Source organism: Lissotriton helveticus, chromosome 5_1 (assembly GCF_964261635.1).
Source record: "Lissotriton helveticus chromosome 5_1, aLisHel1.1, whole genome shotgun sequence".
NCBI classification, from domain to species: Eukaryota; Metazoa; Chordata; class Amphibia; order Caudata; family Salamandridae; genus Lissotriton; species Lissotriton helveticus.
In genome coordinates this window covers 1,725,436,624-1,725,463,875 of record NC_136065.1, presented here as the reverse complement: position 1 = coordinate 1,725,463,875, position 27,252 = coordinate 1,725,436,624, and the positions used below count along the sequence as shown (strand labels likewise).

Sequence of the window (27,252 nt, the reverse complement as noted above, 5' to 3'; positions counted from 1 at the left end):
CGGCCTCTGTCTCTCAATGTTCGTCACCCCCCTCTCTCCGCCCCGTCACGGGTCTCCAAGCTCCGTCTCGAGCCCGCTAGCACCAGGCTCGACTAGAAGGACACCTGGGTCTTTGATGGCGCCTGATGGCGGCGGACCTCCGGGCCCGTATCTGCGGCTCTGACATTCACAGCTGTCTGTGCTCCTTCCATCACTGGAGCGCATCTCCCCTAATCCCTTCAGCCTGGCGGCGCTGCTCCCCGGCTACCTTGTCGCACTTTCATCCCTCTCTTTCCTCTGCAGTCACTTTCATCTCTCTTCCTTCCTCTGCCCCTGATGGTTTTTTCTCCTCCGTCGGCTGTTCCTTACCCCAGTTTCCCTTCCTCCTCGCCTCTCCTATTTCTTTATCTAAGCCCCTCGTATTCTCTTCTCCACCTCTCCATCACTCATTTCCTTTTTTCCACCATAAATTACCCTTCCCCCGACGCTCTCCTTCCAGCTTCTATCCCTCCCTTATCCCCACCTCATCCCTTCTTCATATTGGTGTCTCTTTTCCGCCTCTCTATCTCCACACCATGTCTCCTCTTCCTTCTTCCGCTCCCATCCCATCTCATTCCATTTTCCCCTCACCACCTCTTGTTTCTCGTGCTGATGTAACTCCCTCACAATTCTTCTTAGCTGCTTTCTCCTTTTCCTCATTTTCCTTATTGTCCTCCTTTCTCTCCCTTACTTTCCTTTCTCCCCATCCTTTCTGCCACTGTTTCTTCTTATCTTGTTTTTAAATGTAACTGACGCTTTGGCACCGGAAAATCGACATTTTATTTACCAACACAAGCCGTGGCCGCCAGATAGGATCGACAAATGAAAAAGTAAAGAATATGGCACATGCGTCATTCCGCTGGCATGCACAAGCGTTCTAATGCATGTGCAACTGTGGAATAACACGACTACCATCGCACTTTTTGTTTATATTTTGATGATGCTGCACAGCTTCCTAGTTCTGTCAGCTCAATGCAAATTACTCAGTCTGTCACTAATCCCTGCACAGTCACTCAGGGGAAGAAACCCCTCCATGCCGCGCGCTGATGTGTAAACAAACATACTCACCGGATATTCGTGTAGCGCCGCCCTGCTCGCTTCTGAATTCGCTCCTGCCAAAGCTCCTACAGCTGGTTTTTTATTTATTTGAATAAAGGCTACAGTAAAGGACTTCCAAAAATGCTACTGTTAATGCAGGTTAAATGAAACTACTAGTTGTTTTGAAACTGGAATAATAAAATCATGTTTTAAAAAATATTATTTTAAGCTGTGCCAATTGATTGTAGTTTGCACTCGCCACAGGCAGCACAGTGATAGACCCGCTCATAAGTTTCAATCACAAAGAACTTTGTCTTGCAGGAAATGTATTCACTGTCACAGGAGTCTGTCATAGGCAGACACCCAGTCACACAATCTCAGAAGGCTGCAGAGTAGGAAAATGAACAATGCAGGAACAGACACAATTACTGTTGTGACAGCCCACACCACGTGATCCAATCACCAGGGCACTTTAGCTGAAAGTGATAAGCTTTATTTAATAAATGCCCCTGGACAAAATAACTACAGCAGCTGTTTTCTCTTTGGTAAGTAGCTGCTTGTCTCGTTGAAGTCACTGTGTATTGATTGGCGTTTGACAACGTCATTTCATAGCTTGAAAAAAATCATCACTTTTGAGAAAATCTATGAATCTCTTGTGTGGGTGTTAGTATGCTGAAGATCACATGACTGTGTCATCCAATTTGGTGGTGCTGTCTCACATTTTCTAACCTACCTCATCCTGGTGGTTGTGTGTGCTTTATGACATTGAGGTTGATTGACAGATGCATGCTGGATGTCCCCTTTTGCCATTTAAAATGCTCCAAATGACGGATTGCCACCTTTCAGTGCAGCAGGACACGAGGAACGCACACGTAGTTGTTGGCCCGGTACAGAGTGATTCGTTTCTCAAGCTTTTATTTTCTTCACCCGAAATTAGACTTACCACACGACAAACAATAAATCCAAATCAACATTGCACCTAGTCACTTGTGCTTTACTTCATCACCTGAGAGGTTCATGCTTAAGTTTTGACCAATCAAATTCATTTTGTTCCCAGACCACGCTGCTGTGCAAACAAAGATACTCCCCGGACTTTTGTATAGCGCCGCCCTGTCTCTTCTGGATCTTTGAGTACATACTGTATCTACATTTAGGTTCGCCGGTATAAATATTTTCTGTCGCCCCTCGTTTTTAATGCCTCTCAATCTCCCCTCACTCTCTCACTCTCCCTCTCTCCGTCTACCTCTCTCCCTTTCCCTCACTTTCCTCTCTCCTCCCACCCTCTCCTTCTCTCTCTCTCCTCTCTCCCCCTCTCTCTTCTCTCTCCCTCTCTTTACCTTTCCCCTGCTCTCCTTTTTCTCCCCCTCCCCATCTCCCCCTCTGCTTGCTCTCCTCTCTCTCCCTCCCTCCCCTCTCTCTCCCCTCCGTCCTTCGCTCTCGTCCTCCCCCTCTCTCCCTTTCCCTCACTTCCCTCTCTCCACGTCTCCCCCTCTCTCTCTCCCTGTCTCCCTCTCTCTCTCTCCCCGTCTCCTCCTCTCTCTCTCCCCGTCTCCTCCTCTCTCTCTCCCCATCTCCCCCTCTCTCTCTCCCCGTCTCCCCCTCTCTCTCTCCTCTCTCCCTCTCTCTCCTATCTCCCCCTCTCTCTCTCTCCTCTCTCCTCCTCTCTCCCCCTGTCTCTCTCCTCTCTCCCCCTCTCTCTCTCCTCTCTCCCCCTCTCTCTCCCCCTTTTTACCCTCTCCCCCTTTTTACCCTCTCCCCCTCTCTCTCTCCTCTCTCCCCCTCTCTCTCCTCTCTCCCCCTCTCTCTCCCCCTTTTTACCCTCTCCCCCTTTTTACCCTCTCCCTCTTTTTACACTCTGCATCACTCTGCATCACCACATCATCACTCTGCATCACCACATCATCACTCTGCATCACCACATCATCACTCAGCATCACCCCAGCATCACTCAGCGCAACCACAGCATCACTCAGCGCAACCACAGCATCACTCAGCGCAACCACAGCATCACTCAGCGCAACCACAGCATCACTCAGCGTAACCACAGCATCACTCAGCGCAACCACAGCATCACTCAGCGCAACCATAGCATCACTCAGCACCACCACCGCATCACTGGTTCAAATATGTTCTTTCAATGATTCAAGCTGTTTTCAAGCTTTCAAGCTTTATTACAAATCACAAAAATATGTTAATATTTCACTTCTGTTCTTGGATTTTCGTCACAATAAAAAACACTGAACATAATCTTCATGAAAGTTATTTACAAAAGTGTAAGCTACTGACATTACAAATTAAATAAATTATTTAAGTATTAATTATTTAAAAAAATTAAAAGCCATTGTCAATTGTATTATCAATACATCTAAGTCACGTAAATACAAAACATGTTGCATTACAAATGCTATAGGTGTCACATTTGCGAAAGTTATAACTATTGGCATTGTAAATTACAAAGCTATTAACTTAGCTATTTTACAAAACAACACATAAATAAAAAAAAATCATTTATAAGACCAATAGCTCAAACTTTCCTAATGCGAGACCTATTGCATTTCCAATGCTTGTTTCACTCTCCTGTTCACTCTTCCTTTTTTGTATCCTGACTTTAGCTCGACCTTGGTTTGAAGCTATCCTTTCAACGCCATTCTTTCTCACTGTTTAGCGGTTTGTGGGCACTCTCCCTTGGCTCCACCCCCTATCTTACCCCTGCCCCGTACCTCGTTAATTTGTTCTTCCCAGTTGATACTCTTTATTGTGCCTTGAGTCGTTTTCCTTCATTTCATTATTCAGATATTTTTAAGCTGCCCCACTGCAGGTTTAGGATTAGGGGGTTATGGCAGGATATATATCTCTTACTGTGTATTACAACTGTGTAATGAAGGGACATAGGGTAGAATAACACACCACCCTATCTTGTCACACAGAGAGGTGATAGAACGAGGAGTAAAAGTAATACATTCGTAGGGTGGGATTATGCACCCGCCATATGCAAGGTATAGACCAGTGGTTAAGATCTATAGAAGCAACAAACACAGAAGGCCCTATATCTTAATACATAAGAGGACAAATACCTCACCCTGGACCAAGTGTCTTGTTGTTATGTATAACAATTCTAACCTGAAACTAAAGATATTTCCCTTAAAAGACAATGCCTTACTAAAAAATACTTATGTCTTTCTACCCCTTCACAGTATGGAAGTACAGCACACAATTCTTATAAAGTTTTCTCAATTTGAACCACAAATTATATTTAAAAAATGTATTAAAAAAGAAAAAATGATTCATCACATGCTCATTCAAATATCATTTTACATTCCTCCCAATACAGATTACAATCTAGTTTTATTACACATATAAATAAAAACTTTTTCTTAAAACAGTCAACGCAGCGTTTCGGTGACAATCCAATATTTTCATCTTCTTCAGGACAAAAAGTTTTCATCAAATCTAAATAATAAAAATATTTAGTTTAGAGACCTATACATTCCACAAATAAAAAGTGCTGTACAATTCTAGTATTTCATAAAAGTGCGGTTTGAGCTATTCCTGCATTCTTTATGTAACATTCTTATTCTATACATACACTAACATGACTAAACACTCAGCCCTTCACAGTTATATCTGAAACTGTAACTTATTTATATCACAGGTTACGTCTATGTAGCAGTTGGAATTTCTTTGTATAATAACTTCCACAAAGCTATACAATTAAATCAAAATATATCCTGTTTCTTTAGATCATGGTCTCTTTTGATATTTGACCCACTACAGAGTCTCATACTATCACTATAAACTCTTGCCATACCTTATTATAAGCTGGATTATGTTTTCAATTGCATGATCAGTGAAGGATAAAAAACTTGCCACTGTGGGGCTTCAGTTGATAGAGACTCTAAATGGAAAGAGAGCATAATGTATCTTTGTATCTCCTATCTTTCAAACAAGAGATCACTTATTTTAATATACGAATGGCACTGATTGTGTCACCTTCCACTTAGTAGAGCAATATTTTGTTTGTATACCTTATTAATTGAATTAATGGATCCTTTATCTGTATCCGTTAGAGCCACTGTGTTGTTTGGGGACAGGGAATTGCCAATATGTTGCACACATTTTTATCTTTGTGGGTTTCTATGGAAAACGAGACATCTTAGGAATCAATTACAGTGTTTATAAGAAGGTAGGTTTATTCGCTACATTCTGAAATAAAGGACACTTACCTATTTACTTAAACAAACTGCATATATATTCCATATTGGCGTCCGCATTTATAATTTTGTGCTGATATGGTTTGTATTTGATGGTGCTGTAATGGCAGTTTGAAACCATGATGCTTTGATGGCAGTTCAAATAAAATCTATAAAGGATGGATAATATATTGCCTACTTTGCTGTCGGCCACTACATATATACAAGATTGACAGCCGCATCAATGCATTTGCGGTATTCTACTTTACAGCCAAACAGATCCTAGCTATTGGCATTTGTATCTATTAAGTATTGCCACCCACGTTTGTAAATTTGCAGCGTTATGCTTTAAAAAACGATTGTGCTTTCATGGCAGTTTAATAAGGTCTATAACTCTAATTCTAACCTAGCTCTAAATCAGGAACCCTTCCTCTATCTATTGTCATCATTAAAAAGTGGCTCCCCTTCAGACCCCGCACCCCCCAACATCCTGTCATTGGCTGGACCTACCATTGCCCCCATGTCCACTCATCTAATTATTACCTCATATGATGCAGGCACGGTACCTCCCGAGTGGAAAAGGGCAATGGTCCGCGCCCTGTTAAAAAAACCTAACCTAGGGGCCGATTATGATTGTGTTTTTCCCGCATCCTCCAGTCCGGGGGAAGCCACCGCCGGCACGGAGGATGCGGAAAAACCGCTGCGGAGCCTCCAAAGACCCACCGCCATATTAGGATGGCTGGTGGGTCTGGAATTCCGTTCGCAGCTTTTCCGCCGCGGTCGCCATCCGACCACGGCGGAAAAGCTGTAACATGGCTGGCGGTGTCTATCAGAGACCGCCAGCCATATTAGGATGGTGGTAAAGACATGCTTTTTCGTGGCGGCTTTTCCGCCGTGGAAAAGCAAACAGACCTTCACTTCGGGGTCCCGTTACGGGCCCCCTGGGTGAAGGGGGGTGGGGGGTGCACATGGGGGCTACCTATGGTACCCCCCTGCATTTGCGTGCACAAAGCAGCAGGCACTGCGCGGTGCCTGCTGCTTTGTGCATGCAAATGCGATGCATGCATTTTTAACCTTGCGGCGGGTGCAGCTTGAAGCTGCACCCGCCGCAATGTTAAAGATAGAAGATGTGCCAGCATGGCGGTCACATCCTAATCTGCTCGGAGGGAACACCCCAGCCCCTGCGGAAGTTCCCTCCTCCTCAGGGGTCGGTGACAGACTCAAGTCCGTACGCGATCATAATCGGGCCCCTAGTTCCCACTGATCTAGGCCACTACCTACCCATTTCACTCCTGCCGGGCATTAGCAAAATAGCGGAGAAACACGCCAACCGCGCCCTTTCGGCCTTTCTCGAAACTAATTGCACCCTCCACCCCTCTCAAACGGGCTGCGGTCCCAGCCAGGGGACGGAAACTGCCATATTATTAGTGGTGGAGGAAACAAGAAAAATTTGGGGCGCAGGCGTTACAGCCGCAATCATCCTCCTCGACCTAAGTGCGGCATTCGACACGGTTAACCATCATGTCCTGATCCAAAGCCTTAGGATGGCCGGAGTGTCTGGAACAGCGCTAACATGGCTGCAGTCCTTCTTAGATGGAAGATGCTTTCAGGTCCTCCAAGGCAACCATACCTCACGAACCATGCCATTAGGGTGTGGAGTCCCACAGGACTCCCTCGCTGAGCCCCACCCTTTTTAATGCCTTTTTGACTCCAACGGCAGAAATAGTGTCTCCATTTGGAATACACATGGTGACCTACGCTGACGACACTCAACTGGTTGTAGCATTAAGCAACCCCAGCCAACAAGCTAAGGGTCTCCTCCCCTGCCTGGAGGAAGTAGTAAAGTTGATGAGTCTCTCCCACCTGAAACTCAACGGGGAGAAGACAGAACTCATGATACTGGGTGATTCCCTGAGCCCCGGTCTAAATACGTTTTGGCCATCTTTGATGGGATCATTGCCTACCCCTAAAACAGAAATAAAAAGCCTAGGAATAAGGCTAGACCAGAACCTCACCTTTAAAACACAGGCAAGACAGACAGCCGCTTCGTGGTATGGCCTTCTCAGAATTATTTGTAAAATCCTCCCTCTCCTACCCCACCTTGCAAAAAGATTAGTCACCCAGGCCCTCATCCTGTCCAGATTGGATTATGGCAATGCCCTTTACCTAGGTGCCCCTAAAGTGGTCATTTCAAAGCTACAGGTCATACAGAATTGTGCAGCAAGGCTGCTCACTGATACCCCCACTCGTTGCTCAGCAAGACCAGCCCTCCACTCTATTCACTGGCTCCCAATAAAGCAGAGAATAAACTTCAAGGCCCTTTGTATAGCACACAAGTCCCTTAACGATCACGGGCCACTAATCAACAGGGCCATGATTCGTCCGTACAGAGCAAACAGGGCACTTCGTTCAAATGAACTCCATCTTGCGACGATTCCCAGAACAAAGAAGGCCAGAAGTGGTGGTAGGCTCTTCTCACTCAACGCTTTCAAACTATGGAATGCCCTCCCACTGCATCTACGGAGTGAACCTAATCATCTGAAATTCCGTAAACAATTCAAGACCTGGCTGTTCATGTAGAGCTCCCCCCTCTTACCCCTCCTCAAACCCATGCTGCGCTGGGATGCCTCCGGGTAGCCATGCGCTATACAAATAACAATACCAATAACAATAAAGTTTGCTTGCTTTTTTGCTGCCAACCACAGAATAAAATCCAGCCCGCATCTATATACGTGCTTGAGTAGTCTAAACTAAAATTTGTATGTGTCGCTTGCTTTGTTGCTTGCCACCACATTAAATCCTAATACGGTTTAGACTGGTTTAGAATATTATCAAAACCGCACTCGAAATGTTTATACCGATACTCAAAAGACAGTCACAGCTGAAGAACGACCATACAATTCACAGCGTCTAAATTTTAAACTAAGATCTATAGAAACCTTCAGCCAATATGGAATTAAAATCACCTCCGAACAGCCACGGAAGTGACGCCCAGTCTGCCAAGTGAGTAGATACAGAAGCAAGTATTGGTGGATGTGAGGGTCATGACTGTTACAGAGAACCAAAGATTGGTCATCCAGTCTGCCCTCAAGGAATATAAACCTGCCATTCAGGTAACATTAAAAGGGAATGAATTTCATAATGCTTAGGTGGGTGTGACACGCCTCATAGATTTATCTGATTATCGTGTATTTATTGGCCACCATTATTTGCTGAACTTCAAGCAGCTCACCCTCCTCCATGCTAAACCACACCCACAAGCACTCCTCCACCGCCCCTACCCCCATGAATAGGAGGAACGGCAAAAGAATGCAAACCAGTAACAGCAACAAAAAACAACAAAAAATGGAATCCAAGAAGGGCAGACCGCCACCTGGGGACAGCTCATAGGAAACTTGTGTCGTCTCAGACAATCCATGGAGGGGAATGTCAGCTTAGCATCTTGACGGGCTAGAGGTCTGGGTTATCTCCCTCAACACCACTGATGTTGAGGACACTTGATACACTAATAACATTTCCACTTCATGTCCCAACAATCATTGCCACGCCTCAAATTGCTAACTTTAATATTTAGGCCCCTCGCCATGTTCCTGAAATCATTGAGTTCATCCTTTGATCAAAGGGCAGATACAATACGATGAAATGGTTCGGTAAGTCGGATCGGTCAAGGTATACGCTGGGTCAGCAATTGCCTCTCAGCCCACCTTGAGCAGAACCTCGTTCTAGACGAATTCCAATTTGGGTTTCGCCCAGCCCATGGCACTGAAACTGCGGTGCTCACTGCCATGGAAGAGCTTCGAATGCGGGCAGACAGGGGCCAAGCTGTGGCCTTGATTTTATTAGACCTGTCTGCCGCATTCGATACTGTCAACCATGGGATTCTGCTTAAGAGGCTGAGAGAGGCAGGGGTTGATGGTACGGCTCTGCTCTGGTTTCACTCCTACCTCAGCAACAGGAAACAGGCGGTATCCCTTCCCCCTTTCCGTTCGGCCTTCTCCCCTGTCCCTCACGGTGTCCCCCAGGGCTCCTCCATCAGTCCGATTCTTTTTAATGTTTACCTGAAGCCTCTGGTCCTTTTGATTAAATCACACAATATGACCACAGTAAACTATGCTGACGACACCCAGCTTCTTTTCTCCTGGGAGGGTGAAGACTCCATCTCTTTTGAAGCCTTCCATAACTGCCTAAGAGACACCGCAGGCTGGTTGCATCGGAACTCTCTCCAGTTTAACTCCTCTAAGACCGAGGTCCTGTTCTGTCCCGCGAGCCGCATCTCCCGCCCTCTGCCTACTGATTTCTGGCCCCCGGAAAACTCCAACAATCCGCTACCTGTTACCACTGTTCGCAATTTGGGCGTCATGCTAAACCAGCAACTGAGCATGGAAACACAGGTTTCAAGAACAGTGGCCACCTGCTCAGCCCTTATGCGCTCTCTGCGTAAAATTCTGCCTTTATTACCATCCTCAGCACGAGCATTGATAGTCAGGTGCACTATCCTTAGTCGCCTTGACTACTGCAATGCTCTCCTGTTTGAATCCCCTGCGACACAGCTAGACAGACTCCAACGAGTTCAGTCGGCAGCAGCCAAACTGGCTCTGGGTTGGACCAGGAGATCCTCAGCCACTGCTGCCTTGGCCGAGCTGCATTGGCTTCCTTTGAAGCAACGCATCGCCTTCAAAGCCCTCTGCTTGGTCTTCAAGGCTCTTCACGGTGCAGGACCTAGACCTCTTCAACGTCTGTTCTCGTGGTACATCCCCACTAGAACACTTAGGTCCGCAACCGCCTGCCTTGTGAAAATACCCAGATGCAAGAAAGCCAGGATTGGGGGAAGATCCTTCAGGGTGGCTGCGGCCAAGCTCTGGAACAGTCTACCTGCCGAAATTCGCCAGATCCCACACCTCCTTCCCTTTAGGAAGCAAATTAAAACATGGCTCTTCCCACCCCCCCCCCCCTAATGACCGCTCACCCATTATTCACCTCCCCCGCCCTATAACTCAGGAGTAATCCACCAGCGCCAGGATACCTGCCAGGTGACAGTCGCGCTCTACAAATGTTTTAAATAAATAAATAATAAATAATAAATACTTCCAGCAGTTGACTCCTGCCACCACTCTTAAGAGTGTTGCCCTCTTTGCTGTTACATTGCCTGCCTCTGACAGAATCTGCCATCATGGCTACCACTGCTGTTTATGCTTTAACAGTTTGCTGTCTTTCATCCTTTCAGTCTGAATGTAGACAGTTGACAAGGAAGCAGCTGTGTCCCTTCCATACTTACAACTGCAAGGTAGATCTCCAACAACCTGCATCAGCACTTTCTAGCTCTTTGACTGTCAAGATGGACTTAATTTAAAGTGCCTAAGCTCACATGTCTAAGGAACTGATTATGATTTATGAGCCCTGCCCAAAACCCTGTTAGTGCTGGGGTAATAACGGTGTGATAATGTCCGCACCATTCGTTAAATTTTGGCAGGTTTAATTATCCTGAATTTAAGAGGAGAACATAATATGGTATTTACTCTGACATTCAGAGTTAGGTGCTATAAGCCTTGGGAGTCTGACTTTATTAGATACAATAAATATCACCTAACTTCTGGAACACTTGCAATGAGGACCTCGGTAGTAGAATCATATTAGACATGCTTGCCTTGAACTGATGGGAGTCTGGAATCTGGTATCTGTTTGTGAGATCTTCTTGATCCCTTTTAGGTGGAAAGGGGAGAACGTGGCAACAAGAGAGGTGGAAGGTGTTATTGGAGGCCATGACTCTGTGGAAGAAGCAAACGTCTATGGAGTTTCCGTGGCAGGTAGGAAGGAACATTACAGGGCATGTTAAAACATTGTGTGCAGCTTCCAGATCTGCATAAAGTGCCATCATTTTCATCCAGGTAATGCAGTTTTAGTGATAAGTAAAGTATAAAGATATATTGCCCTAAGGTTAGTGCCACCCCGCTGCCTGCTAAGCGTATAGTGGGGTTTTATATTAATGCTAATTCAAGAAGTTTGTAAAAAATAAATTACATTTTAAAACAGCACATTTTAGCTTTAATTAACTCTGTGTGTTTGAAAGTTATTTTATCACAGCGTCCTTATTTATTACAAATTCATAGGAAAACGATTTTGAGTAGTCGTTATGCCTGTAAATCAGCGCTGTTGGTGTAATTGTTCACTCTGCACCATCGTCCAACCAGAAGGAGATGGCGACTCTATCCTGCTGTGTGTTATCAAAAGAGACTAGCTTAAATATGACCAATACTGTTAGGACTCTGATTAGATTTGTCATTGGCACCTCGTTGGTGAGTTCATGAAGCCCTCACCCACCAACCTGGTTGGTGGCATGCTTCAACATCGGGCCCACCCAGTGACACCTAATGTGTCCCGGGTGTGCTGCGACGCCTGATTACAGCGGAGCTGGTATTTTACTGAGAGTGCAGTGTGAGGTGTAAAATGAAGTGTGAGTTAAAACGGCTTGGCGAGGGTCCCAGTACCCGAGGGTAAATTAAATTTTAATAACTGGGCCCCCGTCAGCGGTTAAAATAAGGCTTGGGGATGTTTAAGGGAGGCGAGTTACTACCGCCTACATCCATCAGTTGGTCGACATGTTTCAGCCAGTGCCTTAAACTAAATCTGGCTTTCCTCAGGACCTTTTTAAAATAGAGTGTAGTGCAGGTTAAAAAGGAGTGTAATCCAGGCTATGTGTCACACTCACTAACGTGTTTCTCTAAGTGTGAGAGGGGGGATTCCCTTCTCATATATGCCTTTACCGACAGCATTGAAGACATAGACAAAACATGTAAGAAGAGGAGAGTCAAATAGGCGTCTTCGCCACATAGTCATATACATAGAGTGCCGAATCTACAGTGCTCAGTGGGTAGACTACAGTCGGCAAAAGTGTAATGGCACTGGTGGTACCATTATTGTGATTATCGCAAATAATTGGGGGGGGGGTCGCTAAAACACAGGTATCACACATATGCATGAGATACAAAGTGTGATGGGGTGTAAGTAATCACTCTTACGCTTAGATTTTGCAGCCAATGCTTCCAGGAGTGAAGCGATAAGGGGTTGACTCTGTAGGGAAATAATGTTGGCCACTGGGAGTTAGAGACCTGTAAGGAGGGAAAAGCGCTTACCCAGAGATTGTTGCTTGGAGGTTGTCATACTCACAGCTTTTCTGGTCAGAGCCTGCCTTGTACCTGTTGCACCGTCCTCGTACTCCGGTAGAAAGAGCTGGAGTTTCTTGTTCGTTTTTATATGCTTGCTAATTGGTTAACTATCTGCACCTGTAGCTGGGAGTAAGAGTAGAAAGACTACCCCGGGTGTGTTCCTAGCTGTCTGCTCATGGGCGGTGGAAAGACACTAGTCTCTTGCACATGAGCGGTGCTGCTTGTGTCTATTGCGCATGAGCGGGGGTGAGACACTAGTTGGTGAAAAGACACTAGTCTCTAGCACATGCGCGGTGTTGCTTGTGTCTATTGCGCATGAGCGGGGGTGAGACATTAGTTATTAGTGCTGTTGCGCGGTAGAGTATGTGTTGTGTTAAAGTCTGCAATCTGCCACTATCAATAGTGCGGGCATGGAATTAAAGGAGGTGCATTTAGCATGTGACTGAGTTCCAAGGGATCGCATCGTTCAGGCCATTGATGTGTGAGGAAAGGCGATAGATCCAACGCTGTTCTTTGCTCATCAGTCTTCTTTCATTGTCTAATGCCTGCTCAGGGATTTGTTCGATGACTGTCCATGTGAGGTCATTGGGGGTATGGCCATGGGTGATGAAGTGGTTGGTTAATTTACTGATGTTTTTCTTACACCTAATGGTGCTTCTGTGCTCAGTGACCCTGGTGCGTATTTTGCAGGTGGTCATGCCGATATAGGGGAGACCACAGGAGCAGGTGAGAAGGTAAATCACATTACGTGAATTGCAGTTGGTGTGGCTGCGTTGTGTCCACACCTTGTTAGGTTCTAGGGCTAGAGTTTTGGTGTGGGTGGTTAAGTGACACACACTGCAATCATTGCAGGGGTAGTGTCCAGTTACTTTTGGTAGGCCCCATGCATTCAGAATGGTGTTCGGTTCTTGTGTGTTATGCGTTTTGGGACGGGTGTTAACTAGTTGGTCCTTCAAGTTATTGCTTCTCTTGTAAGCAAAACGCGGTATGTCCCACTGCCTCTGGCCAGAATTCAAGATCTTCCAGTTCTTCTTAATGAATTTGGCTACCTCATTGGAGGCTGTGTTGTACGTAGTGACGCAGGTGATAGGTTGTTCCTGCTCCTCTTTAGCTGTGGTTTCAAGGAGGCCCTCTCTATTCTGGTTCCTGGCCCTCTTCCTGGTTTTGGAGATGATGGCTTGTGGGTAGCCCCGGGCCTCCAGTTTCTTGGATAGTTCAGCGGACTGTTTTTTATAGTCTGCTATATCACTGCAATTCCTGCGTATACGTAAGAATTGCCCGAAGGGAAGGTTCTCCCGTAGCGGGCGTGGGTGGAAGCTTGTGAAGTGGAGTAAAGAGTTTCTGGCCGTGGGTTTATAGTAGGTTGTCGTGGTGAGTCTGCCATCTTTGACTGTTATATTTAGGTCCAGGAAAGCAAGTTGGTTTGCACAGATAGTGCTGGTGAACTTCAAGTATGGGTCCCTGCCGTTGAGCCAGATGAGGAATTGATCCAGGGTTGTTTGTGGACCCTCCCATATCACAAGGATGTCGTCAATATAACGGCGCCATGCAAGGATGTGGTTGGCATAGGGGTTTGTGCTGTCAGCAATGTGCCTGCGTTCGAATTGGTGGACGTAAAGACCTGCTACGCTTGGGGCGAAAACGCTGCCCATGGATGTTCCATTGGTCTGGAGGTAGAAGGTTCCCTCATATTCAAAGTAATTTTCCTTTAGTGCCAGTGTGGCGCATTGGAGGATGAATTCTCTGGGGGTGTGGTAGGGCCATGGTGACTCCCTGAGGATGTCCCAGAGTACTTTTATTGTGGCTTCTTGGGGTAGGATGGTATAGAGGCTCTCAATATCCAGCCCTACAAGTAGTTGGGTCTCAGTGTTAAACTCCATGTTGTTGATCACCTGTAGTAAGTGTTTGGTGTCCTTGATATAGCTGGGCGTTTGTTGCACTAGTGGATTGAGAAAAAAGTCGCAGTAGCGTGACAGGGGCTCTAAGAGCGAATTGATACCAGACACTATGGGTCTGCCTGGTGGGGGGATTTTGCCCTTGTGTACCTTGGGTACAGTGTAGAAGTATGGTATTTTGACTTTCTGGGGGCAGAGGTACTCTGCTTCTTGCTTGGAAATATGTTCAGCATCGCAGGCATTCTTTATTAGTGTCTGGATAGTGTTCTGAAGAGTGTCAGTGGGATCTTGTTCCAATCTTTTGTAATTTCTGGTGTCGCTTAACAGTCTGCGGCACTCCGTGTCATAATCTTTTTTGTCTAGAAGGACAATACCTCCCCCTTTGTCAGCTGGTTTAATTATGATTGAAGGATTGGTTTTGAGACGTTGGATGATGTCTCTTTCATCTTTGGATAGGTTGTTGAAATGATTAATTGGACTAAGATTTTCAACGTCGTTGTATACTGCCAACTCAAAAGTGCTGATCTCAGGGGGCACTGTGGATGGTGGCGGGTTGAAGGTGGATTTAGTCCTTAGGCCTGTGACATTTGGGTTCTCATTGGTAGGTTGGTTGTCCATTGTCAATTTCTCAAAAAAGGCCTTGAGTTTGAGCTTACGGAAGAACTCAGCCAGTTCCACGTGTAACTTGAATTTGTCAAGTCTGGATGTTGGGGCGAATGATAGGCCTTTTCCCAGTACTGCTTGTCCTAAGGGTGTCAGGGACGTGCTGGATAAGTTGAATACCAATGATGTTTGATTTGAGTCTGTTATTGTTTGCTGGTGCCCGGTTGGTCTTTGGTCTTCTGGTGGGTGTTGGAGCTCACTGCATTTTCCTCTTCGGCCCAGTGTACCTGCGGTTGTTGTTGGTTTTGTCTTCTCCTGCCTCTTGGTCTTCGGCCCTGTCCTAAAAAAGGAATGTGGGGGCCGGGATTGCCCGGGAAGAGTGGCATTGGCCCCGGGGGATACATGGGTGGGAATCCGAAATACGGGTTCTGTATGGGGCCAAAATTATGAGGGGCTCCGTAGTATTGTCCTTGTTGGGCTCCTTGCCACATGTTAGGCCACCGTTGGCCACGTCGGCCTCTGCCGCCTCGTTTGTATGAGCCAATGCTTGAGTCACTGGAAGCGGAACTGTCATCAGCCGATGAGTCTGAAGCGTTCGAGGTCTTGGGTGGTGGGGTGAAGTCGTCTTCAGAGTAGGGGTATGTTTTAGCGTAGCTAAATTTTTTAAGATCTTTGTCAAACTTCTTGATTTTTGCTTGTGTCAGATGCTCCTTGTATTCGTTCATTTCTCTGTTCTGATCATCGAGTTTCTTTTTGTAGGCGGTTAATGTAGCTTTAAAATGGCTTTCTGTTGCTTGGATCTCAATGACGATGGCGTCAGAGAGACGTTTGGCCGTCTTGATGATCAGTACCATCCAGTCCCTGGTACACTGCCAGGCGATCTGGGCCCAGTCTTTTCGGAAGGTGGGGTCATCTAGGAAAATTCTGGGTGCATTAGTAACAATGAGGCCCCTTGGCGCTGTGTTGGTTCTTAAGTATTGGGCTAGGATCACTCCGTGGAGGATGGTTCGTATTCTATTACGCTTTTTCTCGGTTAAGGTCTCCCAATCAGTGGTCTGGGCTATGGAGTTAGCAATATTGAAATCTGCTTGGAAGGAGGGGTCTGCGAGTATGTCACTCACATCATCCTCGCTGAAGGTGAGGCCATGGTTCTCCGCCATGGTCCTGGTTAGGACTCTTGCAGCTGTGCGCTGCCTAAGTATGCGCGTATCAAGAGAGAGAGAGAGGACTAGAAAGCTAGTCCGAGTCCCCGTAGTTTATATGTGTTATCAAAAGAGACTAGATTAAATATGACCAATATTGTAACAGGTACAAGGCAGGCTCTGACCAGAAAAGCTGTGAGTATGACAACCTCCAAGCAACAATCTCTGGGTAAGCGCTTTTCCCTCCTTACAGGTAAACATCCGCAAGCCTTATTTTAACCGCTGACGGGGGCCCAGTTATTAAAATTTAATTTACCCTCGGGTACTGGGACCCTCGCCAAGCCGTTTTAACTCACACTTCATTCTACACCTCACACTGCACTCTCAGTAAAATACCAGCTCAGCTGTAATCAGGCGTCGCAGCACACCCGGGACACATTAGGTGTCACTGGGTGGGCCCGATGTTGAAGCATGCCACCAACCAGGTTGGTGGGTGAGAGCTTCATGAACTCACCAACGAGGTGCCCATGACAAATCTAATCGGAGTCCTAACAATATTGGTCATATTTAAGCTAGTCTCTTTTGATAACACATATAAAGTACAGGGACTCGGACCAGCTTTCTAGTCCTCTCTCTCTCTCTCTTGATACGCGCAGACTCTATCCTGCTCCCATCACTTGAAAACCCCCAGAGGAATCTTTTCCTATGAAGCGTTTCCACAGAAAGTGTCAGTATATTCTGCATGCCTCATCCTTGTGTAGCATCGACCAATGTACATCTCACCAACCCTGAAGGTGCACCATTCGTTGCTAATAATTAGCGTATTCAATTTTAGACATGAAATAGTGGTCCTTCGTTTCCTACTGAGAAGCTTGTACACTCAGACCAGATCTGTTAACTTTATTTCTCAATTGCTGTACTAGTGCCCTCTATGTGTTCCCCATAACTGGATTACATCTTCTGGTATAAACCTTTTAGTGAAAGAACTTAAAATACACTTTGGCTGAAAGTTTGTTTTCAGTCAAAAGGAATTGTGACTGGAAATTAAAAGAGATGTTACCCTACCCCATGTTTAACTTTACCCTAGCCCATTTGTACTCAACTATTACTTTCACCCCGATTGCTTCATTAGAGCCATCCCCTAGGATCACTATTGCAGGGTCCAAGTCTAGCGCCCACATTGCCTTCTCCTGGAGCTGGAACAGTGAATGAGCTGTGAGTGTTTTGATGGGAAGGCTGCATCGTTGAAGTAAGAGTAGGGGGGACAAATATTACGAAAAGCTGAAGTTCCTTGGAAAAAACAATAACAATTATCCCTTTTTTTTTTTTTTTGATAATACCCGTGCTGTTTAGGCACTTTTAACTCTGGCTTTTTATTTATTTATATCTGTAGTGCTGTTTTTATAATGGTATTGTAATTGTGTGGTGACGCCCTAGGGTTTTTAGCAATTTCCTTCTTTCCAGATGTATTGTCCTGCTATTATAATGCAAAGAATTGATATTGTGTTAATGGAATTTTACCGTAATGTGAGTTTTATGTACTTTTATGGCTTCCAGCCGAAATAAAGTTTTTTTGAACAATAACAATTATCCAAGCAGATTTTAAGGAGTAACAAATGCATTTCTCATTTCCTTCTGGTGCTTACACGTTTCATTCACTAGTAGATAGAAAGTTACAGAATGAAGCAGATTGAGAAATAACAGAACAGAGGCCAGAACGAAAGCCCTCAACCAAATGTGAAGCTGCTCCATCCATGTCTTTTCCTTTGTAGGATTATTAGAACTGTTTAAAACATTTTGTAGGCACTTCCAACTTGAGCATCAAACAATGTTTTACTACTGCATGTGTAATTATCCGAATCACTTAATTTGATTAAAATGCATTGTTGACTCTCTTAAATGTCCAGCCAAGTTCTAAAATGATACCATTTTGCAGCGCACTTTTTGCTTTAATGCATGAAAATCTTTGTTTGGTTCTGTAGGTCACGAGGGAAAAATTGGAATGGCCTCGATACAGCTTAAAGTTGGACAAAGCTTTGATGGAAAGAAACTCTATGACCATGTTCGTGACTTCCTACCCAGATACGCCGCACCACAATTCATCCGCATTCAGGTATATGGCTGCAGGCTCAAACCTCTCTTTCTTCAGAATCGTCTTTTAAAAAACAATTTTCGAGAGAAACATCTAAAATCCTCAGTGCTAAGTGCAATTGAGGACATGTCTAGTGTTTCCTGTTGTACAGATTTACTTAATGAGCCCACTAACTTTACACCAATAGATTCATACAGAGCCCGGCAGCAGACCAGCAGACCACTATGTTAGCAGGGCCTATGTCCTTTTCTTATTGGAGGACTACCCGCAGTATTGTAAAATCATCCCTTGCCTTGCAGTTATTTAACTGACTAGAGTGCAGCCATCAGTGAGCCAGGTTGCTCTGAAGGCAGAAAAGTTTGTCAAGCAGGCAGCATGTTGCTTGAGCCCGGCCCGGCAAACATGTGTGTTTTTAAGAACAAAACTGACAAAGCAGGAGTTTGCTTTCGAAAAACAAAAGACCAATGCTTAATTTGTAAAGTAATAGGTGTTGGGGCCTTAGTTTTGTTCAAAAGCCTGTCCCGGTGCTAAAAATATTAGGAGTGCAAAATGTCAAGGCTTTATATTCTTGATTCTACCCCGTTCCTCATTAATCCACCCACCAGGCACTCTCTGGTGCTTCATCTTACTCTCTCATGTTTCTTTTAATTCCTGCTTTCTCTCATTATCACAATTTATCACTGTTGTCTCCTTCTTCTTCTTTCCCCTCTTGTGTTTTTTTCTCTGTCACTCTGGGTGGAAAGTCTGATGAGGAAAAATGAGTGCCAGTCTCCAAATTACTGTATTACCTACAGAAACAAGAAGACAATTGCTCTCCTCAGCTCTCTCAGCTTGCCCAGTCCATCGAGCACTTGCCTCTCCATCACAGGATCCTCCTACTGGCCACTTACTTTCTGGGATGGACAGTGACTTTGCTGATCTTCTCAGAAGGATTGCAGAAATCACAAAATGCCCAAGCTTAGCTTCCAGATTTCCTCAGCCACAGTCCATGAGCAATGCACTATGGATGCACTGGTAACGGATATTTGCCTACACTTTTCGGTCTCTCCTCCACCTACCGTTTGTGTCCCACAGGCTTTTACAAACTTCCCTCACCTAGAAATACAAAACCCTAGAGGTTCAGGAGTCTAATCTGAAGTCCCCGAGGGGATGAGAGGTAGAAGGTATAGGATACGCCCCTCTGGTCCTGCAAAAGACAACCTAGACATACTGGTTGATCCTCCTGTGGATCATGGAGGATTACTAATATTGATAAAGTGAAGCTATACCTGTAATCAGGACATCACAATGTGTTGTAGTTACACCCTCACACACCCAGTTTGTGTCATGCTTCATCATCGGGTCTCACACTGGTCCCTAAAAAAGAGGATGAGATTGACCATATTCCAGGGAGCACTTTGGATCATTTCTCCTGCCGGAGTTTTAAGATAAAAAATACCTTAAAAAACCAAAGGTATCACTTTTATTTGCGGTGTTCCTCCTGTGATAACATTTTTTATAGAGAGTGTCTGTGGAGTTAATGATCCTACACTCTATAATCATCAACATGTTTCAGCCCCACATCAAAAATGCAAAAGAGTGCAGTACTTTCATCAGGACTTAAAAATGTTCTCGTACAGGAACCCAAAAAGAGGAACATATTCTGTAACAAGGGCACTATTGTCCTTTATGCATGCCAGATATATGCTGTATGTTGTCCTGACTAAATAAGTTAGGTGTGACTGATATATTAAAGAATACATTCCGGGGAAAAATAATAATGTTTAAGTCCTGATGAAAGCCCTGGGATGAGACCCGATGATGAAGCATGACACCATTAAGTTGTGTGAGAGTCTACCTAAGAACAAAATGTGATTTATTGATTACAGGTACAGCTGCACAGGAGGAGCAACCAGTATGTGTAGGGAACCGCCTTCACCCTCATCCTAGTCGCTCTCACCTGAGCCAGAGAGCCCTGGTTCACCACTCTCATCACACTTTCTGTGGTTCCGCACAGGAAGCTCCCCAACTGTCCGGACCTTCTCAGTCAGAACCATGGAGGAATCAGGCACCCTGACCCCATGAGTCTGAACATTGGGATCTGGTTCCTGAAGTCTTAGAGTCTGGTTAGGTCAATCTACCTCCTATTTACAGAAGCACACATGCCCACTACTTGCGCCTGTTACGCTGCCAAATGTAAAAGGTTTGTATGCTACTGCCCTTCAAACCAATTTGACCCCCTTAGAAGCTAGTGTCCAAAACATAGTTTATTTACTACACCTACAAACCTGTGGGTGGGCCCTCACCACCATTCAGCTTCACTTGGGGGCTGTGGCTGCATATCTATAAAATGGGCAACATCTTTCCCTCTTTAGGATTACAGCTATAAATGCTTTAATGAAGGGACTCAAAAGAGTCATTGCTCCTCTCGTTCCCTCAGCCCCAGTGTGGAATCTCAATATTGTCTTCATAAGGCTCTCAGGTCCTCCATTTGAGCCCCTCCAATCATGTCCTCTTCAGTTCCTTTCTTGGAAGATAGCTTTTCTTGTGGTTATCACCTCACTAAGACATGTCAGTGAGCTCCAAGCTTTAACACTGGTAGGGCCTTTCTTTGAGGTTCATAAGGATAGGGTTGTCCTTCGAAGTAGACCTAAATTTCTTCCTAAGGTGGTTGCTCCTTTCCTCTTTAACCAGTCTATCGAACTCCCAGTCCTCTTTCCTCAACCTGACTCAGTTGCAGAAAGGGCTCTTCATACCTTAGGAGTTAAGCAAGCATCAATGTACAATGAGGACAGGACAAAACCTTTTGAAAGACTCAACAACTTTTTGTTGCATTTCCTAAACCTCATAAGAGGAGGGCTTTATCAAAATCAAGCATAGCCAGATGGATAGTTCAATGTATGCAAACCTGTTACCAAACGCTAAAAGGATTTGCCTGTTTCTCTGAGTACCTGCTCTACTAGAGGGAAAGGAACTTCTGTGGCCTTCCTGGAAAAAATTCCCATAGCTGACATTTGTGAAGCAGCTGCTTTATCTACACCACACACTTTCATTAAACTCTATTGCGTGGACGTACTAGCTCGCCAACAAGTCAAAGTTGGTCAGGCTGAACTCTGGAACCTTTTTTCAATCTTCTGCAAGACACACAGTCTAGCCACCGCTTATGGGAGGGCTGCTTTACAGTCTATGCACAGCATCTGTATTTACAGCAACCCATGCCTTGAATGGAACATGATAGGCTGTAAGCATCTGTGTATGCAGTGTTGTTGCTTCACATGCTTAGACTCTCTTTCTTGAAGGCCTCTGGCCATTGCAGGTAGCATTCTTCTTTACTTCTCTTGTGTGGTCATCTTTCATTCTCTCTCCTGGATTGCTTTACTCCAGCTCCATCCTCACCCGCCGTGCCGAAAACATTCTAACAGTGGAGCCGATAACAATGCGCATTACAAGCAAGAGGTGGAGCCACCGTACTTAATGACTCAAGAAACATTTTCTTTAAAAACACAACTTGCACACATCCGGGTCCAACAATAGATGGCAGGACTATGCACAGCATGTAAATCTACAGCACTACATGCCACAAACAGATGCATAGAGGGTAAGTAAAATATTCCTTTTATTCAAAGCTCATCAGTGATATTGACAAAACAGTCTTAATGGTAATAAAATCCTAAATGAACAAAGGATTGATTAGGCATTAAAAGACAATTAGCCTTCCTGGTGGAAGTCCACAGGAATGTTTGTGTCGGGGAGAGTTGCATTTAACAAAGTTCTTCCATTGTCAACAAGATGAACTCCATCTGAGAATAATTTTACTAACAAATTTGCCAGAACCTTCCACAATGTAGAGGTACCAATTGTTCTTGCTAAAATGTTTGCGTTGTCTTCTATTTCAACAGTCAAGAAATAGACATCTTCCTAATCTTCCCACCATGGGCCAACAAAGTCAGAAGTCACTTTTCGGTAGACATAGCCCCTTTGTCATATGGCTCAGTTAGGCCTCGTAAGAAACACTGCCATTTTTACATGCACATGTTTCTTAAGTTGCCTTCTTTTTCACACAATCACATTTGACACCCTTTTGCTTGCATAACAGTGCAAGGTTAGTTTCTTTGAAATTACTTAATTTACAAAATTACTTCGCAAGAACACTGTAACAACACCTACATTTTGTACAAGGCCCTGACATATATTGTGCAACTTTTGTTGTTTGTTATTCTGTTCATAAAGCAACTTTGTTATCACAGAGTCCTGATGAATAGGATGAATAAAAAGTTACAGAAAGACAAATAGTGTACAAAGGAACGTATGTGTTGCAACGTTCATCCCAAGGGACATCTTGGCGTTAAGACCAACTAAGTGAACCACACAGCCTACTCTAGGACATGTTGAGGACAAGAGGTTAAAATTGACAACGAGAATGAAACAGCCATATTTTTAACACTTTCCAAAAAATGCACAGATTGCCATCCTGCCAAAAGGCATTTTTTAGGGATTAGGGATTTCAACTGTACCCCTGGATCTCAGAGGCCCATTAGAATTGTACCAGATAAAACGCCTGCATAGCTGTGAAAGGCTGAGGGTGTAAATTACTCTCTGTTGACAAAACAGAGAGATTTGAATGTAATACGTTCCATTTGAATGTAACACGGGAGCCAGTACAGCATGGTCTCTAAGGGTCTTATTTATCAGAGGGTTATGTCAGGTTTGCAGCACGCAATGTTGTACATGCATGACACAAACCTGTAAGTCAGATTTTTGAAGTTGTGCAAAGCCACTTTGCGTGGCTCTGAGTGGCTTCAATAAGCTGGAGTTTCACAACTCAGCGCAAATCTCTGTGTTATGTTAATCTGCCCTAGTAAGGCATCCCATGGGCATTGTGTGGATGTTCCCATGCAACTCCCATGGATTTTGACTCATCCCCCAGATTTACAAGAACTTGTGCCTACCCACGGGAGGCGTAACAAAGAGAAAAATCTCAAATTCTCCTAGTTTTTTCCTCTTTCTATGTCAGCTTTATTCTGCAGCACACATAGAAAGAGGACTATACCTCCCAGATTACCCTTCCTAAACATAAACAATCCTGGATGCAACACAGGTACCCTTGCACCATGGTGCAAGTGTGCCTGGATTGGTGCTAGGCTGCCAAAAGGGAGCAAGGGAAAGGACAGGAAGGTGCCATACTGATATAAAGATGGTGCATTCCTGGCCTTTTCCTGTCATACAGGCCAGCAAAGGGACTTGCTGTGCTGTGCTGCATTACCTCAAAAGCTCATAAATGAGCCCCTAAATTTTAGACTCACCACAAATCTAATGGAGTAATTCTGAATTAGCTGCAGTGTCTGAATCAGATAATCAGGAAGGTCAAGATAAAATGAGTTTCGGTAATCTAGACTGACAGAAATAAAAGCACTGAGAATTAAAATCTGATAAAGAAGGAAAACATACAAAATATGTTTCAGTGCATTACTATTGTTCAGCTATCATCAGAGCAGTATCAATATCGATACACAGACTGTTCAATCATCTAGCAATGGTGGGCTTTGTTCTCAAAGAGTAAAATGTGGGGTCATTACAAGCTACCAAATTCTGCTAAATAACCAGGAAGGAGGGGTTCCTAGACACAGTACTTGTGTGGTTTGATAGTTTTCTTGCAGGTCTATGAACATAAATAAGCCCAACCAAAAGATTATTATTTGTGCAGCGGCATAGATCATCTATTGCTGCCACCTCTGCACTGTGGCCAGGGTGGTAACCCATCTGAGGAGGAGGTTATGAAAGGTAAGATATTTAACCAATTCACAACTTGCCCCAATAGACTGAGGCCACCAGTTGCTGTTGGATCCTTGCACATGTATGCATGGCTGTCTCTCTGAACCTAACTGTGTTCTGTCTTTTTTTCCAGGGCTCAATTGAGGTAACAGGAACATACAAACAATGTAAAGGGAATCTAGTGAAAGAGGGCTTTGACCCGTCTGTGATCAGTGATCCTCTCTACTTCATGGATGACAAAATAGCTTGCTATGTTCCAATGACGCACGACATTCATGATTCCATTCAGCAGAAGAGACTGAAGCTCTGAGACAATGCGATCCAAAGTCTGCTTTTGGATCTTCCTTTATCTCCCTCTTGATGTGATGTTGACCTGGACAGTTTGTCAGCGATGGGTCCTCTGCTGAAAAGTTTGTTCACTTGATGTTGTTGACCAGAGGCAAAACCTGCAAAGTAATTTACAGTATTAGTCCAATTCCTCTAATCATAGACATACATATTACCTGGCAATTTACCATCTTGAAAATTCTGTATGGCTACTGGGAGTTGGTGCCAACAAGTAAAAATGGAATAAAATGTCATGATTCTGCTATCTTTGGGGAGACGTGAACCATCTGTTGGTAAATTCTTATTACAAATCCAAGTATCATTAAATATGTTTAGGCAGCAGGCAGCTCCAAGCATCATCACTACTGTGGGTCTGATTCAGAAAGCTAAACTTACAATCTTGTGAAAGTTTACTCTTTTTCGCTATTCATATACAAACAATTTAATAGTAACTTTATGACTGTGTAGACTCCGCAGTTGGGGCAGAGAACTCTGCACCAAAAAAATAGGCCTGTCCAAAAAAACAATTTAATAGAACGTTATGACTATAGAGACTCTGCAGTCGGGCAGAGAACTCCGCACATAAAAAGATAGGCTTGTCCTATCTTTTTATTTGTGGAGTTCCTCACCCCAGCTGTGCTGTCTCCTCCCCACAGTCATAAAGTTACTATTACATTCTTTAAGAATAACAAAAAAAGAGTAAACTTACACAAAAATTGAAGTTTACTTTTGTGAATGGGATCCATAAATTCACCCAGCCAATATGTTTATCAGGCCTGCCATAGCTCTCCTCATGGTCTCACAAAATATCACAGAATTTCCACGAGATTATGTAATGATGACTCTTGCAACTATTGGAATTTTTTTCTGATAATTGAAAATAGAATAGAATAATAGTTACTGTGGAACCCTGTAGCACATGAAACTTCTTTGGAGTGAGACATCTGTGCGAGTATCTTCAATCAAAACCGTTTTTACCTTCTTTAACTACTGTGTTAGCCGTGTAATATGCGTTTGCAAAAAATAAAAGCAGTTCTGTCAAGTATCACCAATCAGGTGTGACACTAACGCATTTCAGTGTGGTGATCCGCATCACCGCACTGAAATGCATTGTCACACATTTGATGCCACTCTCTCTGCTGTCATACAAAGGTTTAAAGTACACTACTGGCCTCTTGAGGCTGCTAGCTTGCGTGCGCGTCTGCTCCTGCAGAAGTCACTTGCCGGCCTGGGCGCACTTTGCCAGTAGCATAGTAGTAAAGCTGCTACATAGTATCTTTTTAAAAACCCAAGTACATTCCCGCCCACCACCGCGCCACTGTCACAGCCTGACGTCAGGGGCCGGGCAGTACGTATGCTACGTTCTGCTGCCACCGTCCTTTGGCGCAAGCGGGGGTCGTGGCTGAGAAGGCAGACAAGTGGAACTGCGGCAAATCTTGGCACTACTGCTTGCACCGCAGTGCAGACATTTTAAAACTGGCCATGAATGTCTTGCACAAATAAACACACGGACCACGAGGATGCATTGCTGGACTGAGCCTTCTTAAGTTACGTGGAAGTGGAGCCCGATCGATTGAGGCACCGTGGGTCGCAGTGAAACCAGAGCCCTGGGCCGCAGGTGGAGATCCCCGATGCCCGGGGATTGTGAGCATGGGTGGGTGGGGCTGTCAAAAGGAGTTCCAGGACAGCAAAGCGGCACCCAGAGGCGAGAGAGTGCCCTCCCCGAGATTGGTCCCACATAGTATGTGTAAAGCACGGTGGCTAAACTAATTGAAGGTGACCCATGCACAGGTCACTAGGCCTCAACTGGGGCAAATATGTGATGCTCCGTATCCACAGTAAGTCTGGCCAGCACCGAGGCCGGGCCATGGGCCCTGAGAGGTGGGAGTGCTGGGACTTGGCAGGGCCCCCGAGACAGGGCCATAGTGTGGCGGCCGGGGGCTGACAGGGGGGCCCCTAACTGAATTGAACATTGAGCTGTGTCGGGGGTCCTTGTGGGGCCCCATTGGAGATGGCTACTCAGGGCCCCACGTGGATTAAGGCACTGGCAGACTGCAGACTGTCTGCTAGGGGCAAAGTATTGAAGGTCCAGCATGGCTCAAGACAACAGACAGACAGGAGAAGCGTGGCTCAGTGGTTAGAGGCGGCAGACCCGGAAGCTGAGATCGGCCGTGGACCAGGGTTCGATTCCCCGCCTCGGCGGGTCTCGGGCTCAAAAATTCCACGGACTCGAAAATTCTCGCTCCGGTGCCTACTCAACTCACGGGGTCACACTCTGCGACTCTGGGCAATAGCTCGCTTAATCTCCACTACGGCCCCTCGCGGCGGGATGCCTGGCTTTCACCTTGTGGATACCCTGCCGGGGTATCTCACAGGGGAATACCAGGACGGGTTCCCTAAGCAAGCGCCTTGATACCTTCGGGTGATACGTGCGCTATATAAGTCGCAATACATACAATCCAAAGAAATAAAATAGATAATTATGCTCAGCCCCTACAATCGAACGGTGTGGAGGGTGCTGTGGCACAGCACGCCCCTCCAGGAGAACAGGGGGCTCCCACAAGGGCTTGAAGCAGAAGTGTGAACTCTTTTGAAGCGTGATAATTATCCCGAACTTTCCAGGGCAGACTCCTCGTGAAAGTACCTCCTGCTGGCAACATGGAAGAGCCACTCTCACAGCGGCGGTATGGCGGTATTTATTAAATGATTATGCTAAGGAATGTCATTGACGCGACGCACTGGGCACAGGTGGCCAGCAGGCTGAGGGTCACGAAGTATGAAGTGCGGACCGCGGCGGCTGCAGGAGTGGTTTCTCTGAGTCCAGTCAGTGTGTGAGCCAGAATGTGGCGTGGCATTGGTTGCAAGGAAAGTCCACGAGTGCGAGCGGGAACTGTGCCTGCCAGTTGCCCCATAGAAGTAAGTTGCTGTGCTTAGTTCTTCTAACTGTAATGCTTAAGTTCACTGGTCCTTATTTATGAAGGCCTTGCGCCGCTGGTGCGTCACTTTTTCCCATGTTAAAAGTGACGCACCGGC

At 45.2% G+C, this 27,252-nt stretch overlaps 1 protein-coding gene across 3 annotated transcripts in view; it reads left to right on the top strand.

Annotated features, from left to right (window-relative positions):
* The window catches only part of LOC144755773 (long-chain fatty acid transport protein 2-like), a 599,753-nt gene that overhangs the window by 414,353 nt on the left and 158,148 nt on the right, over positions 1-27,252 (top strand). For 2 of the 3 annotated variants that reach the window (XM_078644997.1, XM_078644995.1), the window contains exons 8-10: positions 10,953-11,050; positions 18,032-18,162; positions 24,026-24,484. In XM_078644997.1, coding sequence (XP_078501123.1) covers positions 10,953-11,050; positions 18,032-18,162; positions 24,026-24,202 — 406 coding nt within the window. In that variant the 3' untranslated portion in view covers positions 24,203-24,484. Of the gene's footprint in view, positions 1-10,952; positions 11,051-18,031; positions 18,163-24,025; positions 24,485-27,252 lie in introns of those variants that run through there. The other variant, XM_078644998.1, reaches the window with a different exon arrangement.